Source organism: Salvelinus namaycush, chromosome 4 (genome assembly GCF_016432855.1).
Source record: "Salvelinus namaycush isolate Seneca chromosome 4, SaNama_1.0, whole genome shotgun sequence".
Lineage (NCBI taxonomy): Eukaryota > Metazoa > Chordata > Actinopteri > Salmoniformes > Salmonidae > Salvelinus > Salvelinus namaycush.
The window spans coordinates 23,820,708-23,831,861 of NC_052310.1; the positions used below are offsets into that span (position 1 = coordinate 23,820,708).

Genomic DNA, 11,154 nt, shown 5'->3' on the forward strand with positions numbered 1-11,154 from the left:
TATAGACAGGTGTGCCTTTCCAATTCATGTCCAATCAATTAAATTGACTACAGGTGGAGTCCAATCAAGTTGTAGAATCATCTCAAGGATGATCAATGGAAACAGGATACACCTAAGCTCAATTTTGAGTCTCATAGCAAAGGGTCTGAATACTTATCTAAATAAGGTATTTCTGTTTTTTATTTTTAATAAATGTCTAAAATTCCTAAAAACCTGTTTTCGCTTTGTCGTTATGGGGTATTGTGTGTAGATTGATGAGTGAAAAATGTATTTAATACATTTTTCACAAGGCTGTAACAACAAAATGTGGAAAAAGTCAAGGGGGTCTGAATACTTTCTGAATGCACTGTATTTGTCCTTATACTTAGGTTATTCAATGATAATAAACCATCTGAGATAGTCATCACCACCCTGAGTCTAGTCTACATAGTCCTGGGTTGCCAGATTGAAGACATTGTTTTCTGTCTGAGAACGACACCCCTTCATCGCCTTTCGAATTTCATTTTGTACCTGAAAAAACAAAACAATAAAGTTATTGATTTTGTAGCCTATTATTTGTTGTGAATGTAATTATGATTAATTAAATACTTCACAGGGTTAACAAAATGGCACATCTTACCTCCCCATTCAAGAAGCAGTACAACAATGCAACTATAAACCCCTGTAATTAAATGAAGCCGAATTAATAGTTGTTCACTATTTTAATATTTTCAGCCCTTTATGAGGAAAATAAAAGTTTTATCAGAAGGAAATAAGTAACAGAGACATTTTATGCCAGTTTTCATTTAAACCTTTCCTATTGAGGTAATTATGAGTTATGAATCTGTTAAATTATTAATAATATTGATATCAGATCAATTGAATATTGAAAACCTGCAAATATAGCCGTTCCAGAGCTGGGATGGAGAACCAATCGGTCTAAAATGCTCTCGTACCTGGAAGGAGCCCAGGACCAGTTCCAGGGAGAGTCGGGCCCCTACACCCACATGTTCAGGTAAGAGGGCGAAGACCACATAGTGCACTCCAAACAGAGGGATGAGAAGAAGGGTGGATCTCGCCAGTCTCCTGCAGGGGGCACCAGAGGAGAGAAAGAGCGATAAACATGAGAAGTGAGAGAGAGACAAACATGAGAAGTGAGACAGGAAGGGGGGAGAGATAAAGAGGAACTTCCTGGATCCACATTAATTATGCTACAATACACTGGGGAAGCTTGACCCTTTTGAAATCCTACCCAATTCAGTCACTCTATCAACATTTAGGGGGAACAGGGTGAGTCAAGCCAGTTGGTAAAATGAGCCAGCCCTTTTATTTTGTGCATGCTACCAGTTCAGCGCTCATGAACGGTCAATCAGTCTCACCTGTAGACCTGAAGTCCCTCACTTCCATTCTGGTCAGTGGCCTTGGTCTTCTGAATGATGATCCTACTAATGTTCACAAACACCACGAAGTTGATCTGTGGTTGAGAAAAACAGTGGTTTGATACCAAGTGTCATCCCTCTTATTGACTTCTCAGATAAGTCACAAGATTCATTAATGGACAGAGTGTTTTCTTGGTCTTACAAAGACAGATAAGAGGATGGGAGTTTTGATGATCCACCACAAGGCACTGTCAAGGTTGTCCCAGCATCTGTTGGGCAGAGAAGTTATAATGCTGGAATACTGTTGATTACAGTACTACACGATCACATTCAATATGTCAGTCTTCTCTTTTCTCGCCCTTGTTTGTGCCACTTTATTTGCCCTTTTCACGTACTTCCATAAAGGAATGTTGATACCAATACTTTCAGACGTAGTACATCTAATTATGTCTAATGTAGACAACAAAATAACTATTCTAGTTATTCGCTAGCCTCACCCTTCATTGTCAAACTGACTCTTCAGCAGGGTCCAAATTATGATGGTCACTGAGGGAGTGCCTGGAAGAAATGGAATGTACAGTCATATAAACACACACAAATGCACAGACGCTCACAAACACAAATACACACACACACACACCTTACCCCAGCCTATGCCAGTGTACAACCAGAAGAGTTTTCTCTTCTGCGCAAAGGTGAATACCAGCAGAGTTTGCAGGTACAAGCCCTCTACAAGAAGCCAGAAGAAGTTGGCCAAGACACAGTACTGGAAGAAAGTCACCGCTGCTTTACACTTTACCTAATGGATGGGAAACACATTTCAATAACAACTACTTTTCTCACATATACAGTACTTAGACATTTAGATCTAGTAATTTTGACAGTCTGTGGCCACCGGTTCAACAAGTCAATAACAAAGGTTCTTTATACTTTTTATCTTTATACAGCATCTAATTATTTGTTATGCATTGTTGAAACCACATAGTAGTACAAGCAGAAGCCACAGAATTTGGAGAATGACCTTTCAAATCTAAACAGCGAGTGGTCTCAAGCCCCCTGGAATATGAAATGTGTATGATAACCAATCAGCGTGTTTGCTCAAAATCGGAGTGCATTATTACCCCTTAACATGCATTCTGAGTACAGGAAGTTTTGCATGAGCCATCCTACAGCGAGAACATAAAGAGGCTCTCCTAGCTGCACAGGGATCAGGCAATGATTCCCATGGACCTCGCCATGTTCTGGATTGAGTTTTTCATGAGACAAAAAGATGCTATTCACCTGCGCACCTGAGTCCTACAGATTGCTTTGGTACCTCTAGCACTGTGGATGCCATGGCATTTCTTCAAGCTGTTGTTCTGCTGATTCTGGTGACTACTTTTGCTGTTCTCAGATATTTATGCTTCAGGGTGCGTTGTAGACCAAAAATAAACACGAGTAACTGAAAGTGTAATGGGCATTGATGATGATGATGTTTCAATCGGCTTGAATAGTGCTACTACTAATAGTAGATTGGATTATTGGAAATAATTTTCCAGGTGATCAAATTGCTTTACATTGGTATGATGGGAATTCACCTCATCCCCCACAGATCTGTCCAGCTGTATTTGTTTTCCAATTTGTCATCATTAAAATACATGTTCCAGTGATCAACCATATTCCTCAAATAGCTTTTTTGTTTATTTGTCGTTCAGGGTCTGGTTGCTATAGTTGAATTTAGGGGCCAGTGACGATGCAGGATTAAGTGTGTGTGTTTGTATCTGTTTATAAATAAAAGAGCACTGTACTTTCCATTTACTGTCAGTTGTGTTACATCTGATAATGTAATAACGAAGAACCAATGATAGCTTTATGCGTAACAATAAAGATGGCACCGTCAGACATGGCAGCTCTGCATCTAGCTCCTAAGCAACTTTGCAGTATTTTTTTTGTGTGTGTTATTTCTTAGTATAAGCCCAGAACGTTTTTGGTGTTATTACATACAGCCGTAAATAACTTTTGGATATCAGAGCGGCGGTAACTCACCAGCATTACGACCAGGAATACGACTTTCCCAAATTGGATCCTTTGTTCGTACCCCCCAGGCCAATTTAATTTATCCCAGAGGCTGCTCCAAGACACCACCGGCGGAAAAGAGGTATTCGGAGTGGACGTCTATCCCGACTCAGGAGGCCTGCAAACCATCCACCGCTTCCGAGTATTTTACTTGCTAATGTTCAGTCTCTGGACAATAAAGTAGACAAGCTCAGGGCGAGGATCTCCTTCCAGAAAGACATCAGGGACTGTTACATACTCTGTTTCACAGAATCATGGCTCTCCGGATATACTGACCCCATCTATACAGCCAGCTGGGTTCTCAGTACATCGCGCAGACAGGAATAAAGAACTCTCCCGGAAGAAGAAAGGCGGTGGTGTATGTTTCATGATTAACTACTCATGTGTGATTATGATAACATACAGAAACTCAAGTCCTTTTGTTCACCCGACTAAGAATACCTCACAATCAAATGCCGACCGTATTACCTCCCAAGATAATTATCTTTGGTTATAGTCACAGGACTTTGTGCAAATTGGAAACCACATATCCCGAGGCCGCATTTATTGTAGCTTAACAAAGCAAATTTTGAGGAAAACGCTACCGAAGTTCTATCAACACATTGACTGTAGTACTTGCGCTGGAATAAAGCTTGATGACTGCTACTCTCCCTTTCTGGGATGCCTGCAAGGCCTTCCCCCGCCCTCCCTTTGGTAAATCAGATCACGACTCCGATTTGCTCCTCCTTTCTTATAGGCAGAAATCAAGCAGGAAGTACCCATGCTAAGGTATATTGAATGATGGTCTGACCAATCGGAATCCATGCTTCAATATTGTTTTGATCACTTGGACTGGGATATGTTCCGGGTAGCCTCTGAGAATAAGTTTGACGTATACACAGACACGGTGACTGAGGTCATCAGGAAGTGAAATTCCAACTGTGACTATTAAAACCAATCCAAACCAGAAACCGGGGTTAGAAGGCAGCATTCGTGCAAAACTGAAAGTGCGAACCACAGCACTTAACCATGGCAAGGTGACTGGGAATATGTTTGAATACAAACAGTGTAGTTATTCCCTCCGTAAGGCAGTCAAACAGGCAAAACGTCAGTGGAGTCGCAATTCAACAGCTCAGACACGAGACGTATGTGGCAGGGTCTATAGACAATCACAGATGACAAAGAGAAAACCAGCCATGTTGCGGACACTGACATCTTGATCCCGGACAAGCTGAACACCTTCTCGCCCGCTTTGAGGATAACACAGTGCCATCGACGCAGCCCGCTTCCAAGGACTGTGGGCTCTCGTTCTCCGTGGCCGACGTAAGACATTTAAGTGTGTTAACCCTCGCAAGGCTGCCGGCCCAGACGGCATCCCTGGCCGCGTCCTAATAGCATGCGCAGACCAGCTGGCTGGAGTGTTAATGAACATATTCAAACTCTCCCTATCCCAGTCTGCTGTCCCCACTTGCTTCAAGATATCCACCATTGTTCCTGTGCCCAAGAAAGCAAAGGTAACTGAACGAAATAACTATCGCCCCGTAGCTCTCACTTCTGTCATCATGAAGTGCTTTGAGAGGCTAGTTAAGGATCATATCACCTCTACCTTACCTGACACCCTAGACCCATTTCAATGTGCATACCGCCCGAATAGATCCACTGACGATGCAATCGCCATCGCACTGCACACTGCACTATCCCATCTGGACAAGAGGAATACCTTTGTAAGAATGCTGTTCATTGACTAAAGCTCAGCTTTCAACACCATAGTACCCTCCAAACTCTTCATTAAGCTCGGGACCCTGGGTCTGAACGTCGCCCTGTGCAACTGGGCTCTAGACTTCCTGGCGGGCCACCCCCAAGGTAGGAAACAACACCTCCACTTCGCTGATCCTCAACACAGGGGCCCCACAAGGGTGTGTGCTCAGCCCCCTCCTGTACTCCCTGTTCACCCATGACTGCGTGGCCACGCACGCCTCCAACTCAATCATCAAGTTTGCGGAAGACACAACAGTTGTAGGCCTGATTACCAACAATGAGGAGACAGCCTACAGGGAGGAGGTGAGAGCTCTGGCGGAGTGGTGCCAGGAAAATAAGCTCTCCCTCAACGTCAACAAAACGAAGGAGCTGATCGTGGACTTCAGAAAACAGCAGGGATAGCATGTCTCTTTCCACATCGACGGGATCGCAGTGGAGAAGATGGAAAGCTTCAAATTCCTCAGCGTACATATCACTGACAATCTGAAATTGTCCACCCACACAGACAGTGTAGTGAAGAATGTGCAACAGCACCTCTTCAACCTCAGGAGGCTAAAGAAATTTGGCTTGGCCCCTAAGTCCTCTCAAACTTTTACAGATGCACAATTGAGAGACAGCAACCACAGGGCTCTCCAGAGTGTGGTGCGGTCTGCCCAACGTATCACCGGGGGCACATTGCCTACCCTCCAGAACACCTACAGCATCTGATGTCACAGGAAGGTGAAGATCATAAAGAACATCAACCACCTGAGCCATGGCCTGTTCACCCCGCTACCATCCAGAAAGCGAGGTCAGTTCAGGTGCATCAAAGCTGGGACCGAGACTGAAAAACAGCTTCTATCTCAAGGCCATCAGACTGTTAGATAGCCATCACTATCCGGCTACCACCCAGTTACTCAACCCTGCACCTTAGAGGCTGCTGCCCCACATACATAGACATGGAATCACTGGTCACTTTAATAATGGAACACTAGTCACTTTAATAATGTTTACATGCTGCTTTACTTATTTCATATGTACACTGCTCAAAAAAATAAAGGGAACACTTAAACAACACAATGTAACTCCAAGTCAATCACACTTCTGTGAAATCAAACTGTCCACTTAGGAAGCAACACTGATTGACAATAAATGTCACATGTTGTTGTGCAAATGGAATAGACAAAAGGTGGAAATTATAGGCAATTAGCAAGACACCCCCAATAAAGGAGTGGTTCTGCAGGTGGTGACCACAGACCACTTCTCAGTTCCTATGCTTCCTGGCTGATGTTTTGGTCACTTTTGAATGCTGGCGGTGCTTTCACTCTAGTGGTAGCATGAGACGGGGTCTACAACCCACACAAGTGGCTCAGGTAGTGCAGCTCATCCAGGATGGCACATCAATGCGAGCTGTGGCAAGAAGGTTTGCTGTGTCTGTCAGCGTAGTGTCCAGAGCATGGAGGCGCTACCAGGAGACAGGCCAGTACATCAGGAGACGTGGAGGAGGCCGTAGGAGGGCAACAACCCAGCAGCAGGACCACTACCTCCGCCTTTGTGCAAGGAGGAGCACTGCCAGAGCCCTGCAAATGACCTCCAGCAGGCCACAAATGTGCATGTGTCAGCATATGGTCTCACAAGGGCTCTGAGGATCTCATCTCGGTACCTAATGGCAGTCAGGCTACCTCTGGTGAGCACATGGAGGGCTGTGCGGCCCCACAAAGAAATGCCACCCCACACCATGACTGACCCACCGCCAAACCGGTCATGCTGGAGGATGTTGCAGGCAGCAGAACGTTCTCCACGGCGTCTCCAGACTGTGTCACGTCTGTCATGTGCTCATGTGCTCAGTGTGAACCTGCTTTCATCTGTGAAGAGCACAGGGCGCCAGTGGCGAATTTGCCAATCTTGGTGTTCTCTGGCAAATGCCAAACGTCCTGCATGGTGTTGGGCTGTAAGCACAACCCCCACCTGTGGACATCGGGCCCTCATACCACCCTCATGGAGTCTGTTTCTGACCGTTTGAGCAGACACATGCACATTTGTGGCCTGCTGGAGGTCATTTTGCAGGGCTCTGGCAGTGCTCCTCCTTGCACAAAGGCGGAGGTAGCGGTCCTGCTGCTGGGTTGTTGCCCTCCTACGGCCTCCTCCACGTCTCCTGATGTACTGGCCTGTCTCCTGGTAGCGCCTCCATGCTCTGGACACTACGCTGACAGACACAGCAAACCTTCTTGCCACAGCTCGCATTGATGTGCCATCCTGGATGAGCTGCACTACCTGAGCCACTTGTGTGGGTTGTAGACTCCGTCTCATGCTACCACTAGAGTGAGAGCACCGCCAGCATTCAAAAGTGACCAAAACATCAGCCAGGAAGCATAGGAACTGAGAAGTGGTCTGTGGTCACCACCTGCAGAATCACTCCTTTATTGGGGGTGTCTTGCTAATTGCCTATAATTTCCACCTTTTGTCTATTCCATTTGCACAACAGCATGTGAAATTTATTGTCAATCAGTGTTGCTTCCTAAGTGGACAGTTTGATTTCACAGAAGTGTGATTGACTTGGAGTTACATTGTGTTGTTTAAGTGTTCCCTTTATTTTTTTGAGCAGTGTATATACTGTATTCTATTCTACTGTATTTTAGTCAATGCCACTCCGACATTGCTCGTCCTAATAGTTATATATTTCTTAATTCAATTCTTTTACTTTTAGATTTGTGTGTATTGTTGTGAATTGTTAGATACTACTGCACTGTTGGAGCTAGGAACACAAGCATTTCGCTACACCCGCAATAACATCTGCTAAATATGTGTATGTGACCAATAAAATTTTCACGTCTTTCTCATGCATTTTAAATGTTGTTTTTAGCCTAAAGCAGGGCTGCCCAACCCTCTTTCTGGAGATCTACCGTCCTGTGCGTTTTCAGTCACTAATTTAACACACCTGATTATACTAATTAGCTGCTCAACAAGACCTTGACCTTAACTTGCTGAATCAGATACGCTAAATTAGGGTTGGACTGAAAACCTACAGGACAGTAGATCTCCAGGAAGACGGTTGGGCAGCCCTGGCCTAAAGCATCGCAGAGTTAAGCATTGTTATAGATCGCTTGATATTATCAGGGTCCGTTTTATTTAATTTCACATTCTTAAGCTAACAAGGGGTTTTGTGTGTCCCGTGTGGCTCAGTTGGTAGAGCATGGTACTTGCAACTCCAGGGTTGTGGGTTGGATTCCTATAGGGGAACAGTATAAAAAATATATAAAAATGAATGCACTCACTACTGACTGTAAGTCACTCTGGATAAGAGCATTTGCTAAATAACTAAAATGCATACTCTTACATACCCCCTCAATTTGAGATCTGACACTGGTCATTGCAGGATTTTTTGATAAAGGAGAATTTCCAACGTGAACTTGGTTCCATATGATACAGTGATAATAATGATACGGCGAAGCCTACTTTCTGTTGTTGATGTCCTTCCTTCCACAATCTACAGAGGCCACAGTGGTTCTACCTACTGTCCTACCGTTGAGACAGTGCAGTGGTCCATGCTCTCGTCTGCAAACAGTACGGCGTCCTTAACAAACACGGCCAGGCCACGGAGGATGAAGGTGGAAAACAGGTTGAGGTGGATGGAGGTCCTGATGCACAGCAGCTTCCTATGGAAGACACCAGACTCAAATGCGTAAAACTTTACTTGAACGGTACCTACATAAGGACTACATGACACATTTATAACCCATAAAGTCTACCATTCAAATAACGCGTTAACGACGTATAAAGGCTTTAAAAAGGGTATATAAGTAGTTTATAGATGGTTAATTATTCATTTATAGATAGTTATTGAATTAGTAATAAAAAGTAACAACCCGGGATATAGTGGAGGGTAAGCGCAGTCCATGCACCTTTTTATTTGTGAATAGCCTTTAGGCACCTATAACGCTAAATCTCCATTCAACCTGCTTTGTAGTCTACAAAGCCTTAACTTGTGTCCAAGAAACCGGCCCATATTATTTATAGTCAAATGAAGTGTTACCAGGAAAGGAGATGAGGAAAGGAAGCTTAGTAAGAAGCAATTGTATAGCGTCACTTTATTTGAACTGTAGTGTTATGACATACAATTTGTTACCACACAGTGCTATTCTGAGTTCTAGTTCTGAATGATTTATATTTCCTGAAATGTCAAAGCTCACCTGAAGATACAGAAGACCAGAATGGCAATGAAGAGAGATGCCAGCGACACTCCATAGCCCACAGTATAGATGATCTTCACCGTAGCAAAGTAATTTTGCTTGAAGAAATAATCCAAAATGTATTGTCATACTCACGGAAAAACAGTCAAAGGTCCCAAGTTGACAAAATGTAAATTAAACATGCCTGCATATTTTTGTATTCACTTGCTGTAATGACTACTCATGAGTAAAGTCTAACATTTGTCACAAGTGCTCATAAATGCCAACAATCACAGACTTGTATGTCACTGTATTGTATGCCTTACGCCCAAATGCAACCAACCTTCAGTGAGTAGACAACGGCAGATTTTGTGCCGTAGCTGTATCCAATCTTTTGTGTCTTTATCTACATTTGCACCCGGTGTGATGATCATATATCATTATCATTCAAACTTTGACAAAAAATATGTCAGCTGACATGCACACTTGATAGTAAATAATGATTTTGTGTGTGAAATGATCCTTTTACCAAAGTGTTACCTTAAAATGCTACCAAATCTACTCTACCTTATCCCCAGTCTCCTCCTCTTCTTCACTGCTGTCCTCAAAGTAACAGGCTTTGTAATAGGGCAAGCTTGGCTTACTCCATCCTTGGGGTGTGCAGTTGCGTGTGATGAGAGCTGTAAAGAAAATATCACAGATTTCAAATATATATTGTTTAATTGGATGAGATGGTGGATGATATTATGAGTCGGGTGATATTGCCCCTAGACACTGATCTAGAGCATTTATTGTACCTGGGGGAGAGTCTGGCTTCAAGAGGATCAGAGGACACGATACAGAGAGGCTCTCCCCATTTAGGGCTGCGGGCCAGCAGCTCACACCATCCCACTCCACCAGACAACCTGTCATTTCCCACACAGTTATAAACAAGCAGTAAACGATGGCAGAAAGAAAAATAACAGGTTGAATGCACAAGTTATTTTTTTTTAAATCACATTATTTTTTATAAATGTATCTTCAAAATAAAGAGAAGGGATGTTAAAGATGCAAAGATGTCCCCCTTAGTTTTTTCTACAAATGAATGCTATTCTCATTGGAGAGAGAGCTAGCTACCTGTAGTGTTCTTAGGAGTTGACAAGGACAGTGCCTTGGTGTTCCTCATCTGGAGTTTGCACTTGCCCTCTTTCTCCAAGAGGTGGAGGACAATGGAGCATTCAGGATGAGTGGTCCTGATCTGAGTGGCAGGAAGACGGGCGGACGTACAGACCGGACGGACAGATACAAGAAGGCAGACAGACAGAAGGACGGATGGACGGACACAGACAGACAGACAGAAATACATTGATCCATTTCACCAGCTGTCTGTCCGTCCATCTAATATATACAGTATTTATTACTATTTTCATGTTTATCACACACTATACCGTACATCGGATAATAAACACACACATTCAAACTCTTTTTAGCTAACAGTTTGAACTCTTTCAAGTTAATCGTTAATGCAGCATCATTTATGTATTCTCTAGATCAGGGTTTCATAATGATTGTCCTGGAGACCCTGCTCTAGATAAAAGACATGCAAGCGTAAACGTCAAAGTATATAATACTACAGTCATTAGCTCGAGTGCTGTAAATACAAACATTTTGAACCCAAATGCACTTACCACCCTTACACTACAAACAAGGATAAAAAATATGGCGACCAACTTGATGCCCATATTCCTTGTGTTTATATGCCTTGTAAACATACTCAAAGCAGGTAACGTTTAATTCGGTCTTTATGGTCCCTCTTGCAGTCTCAGCTTCCCATGCAAAGAAGTGTTTCCTCCTTATCTGGCAGATGGTTAGGAGTT

At 43.4% G+C, this 11,154-nt stretch overlaps 1 protein-coding gene across 1 annotated transcript; it reads right to left on the reverse strand.

The window, feature by feature from the left end:
* Window positions 1-417: 417 nt before the first annotated feature.
* On the reverse strand, window positions 418-10,643 carry ghrhr2 (growth hormone releasing hormone receptor 2). Its single transcript, XM_038990729.1, has 12 exons — window positions 10,415-10,643; window positions 10,096-10,203; window positions 9,866-9,978; window positions 9,320-9,417; window positions 8,653-8,785; window positions 2,004-2,157; window positions 1,856-1,916; window positions 1,561-1,627; window positions 1,359-1,453; window positions 936-1,065; window positions 620-661; window positions 418-510 (listed from the first exon to the last, which is right to left on the reverse strand). The coding sequence occupies exons 1-12, from the start codon at window positions 10,641-10,643 to the stop codon at window positions 418-420; spliced, it is 1,323 nt and encodes a 440-aa protein (XP_038846657.1).
* Window positions 10,644-11,154: the final 511 nt, after the last annotated feature.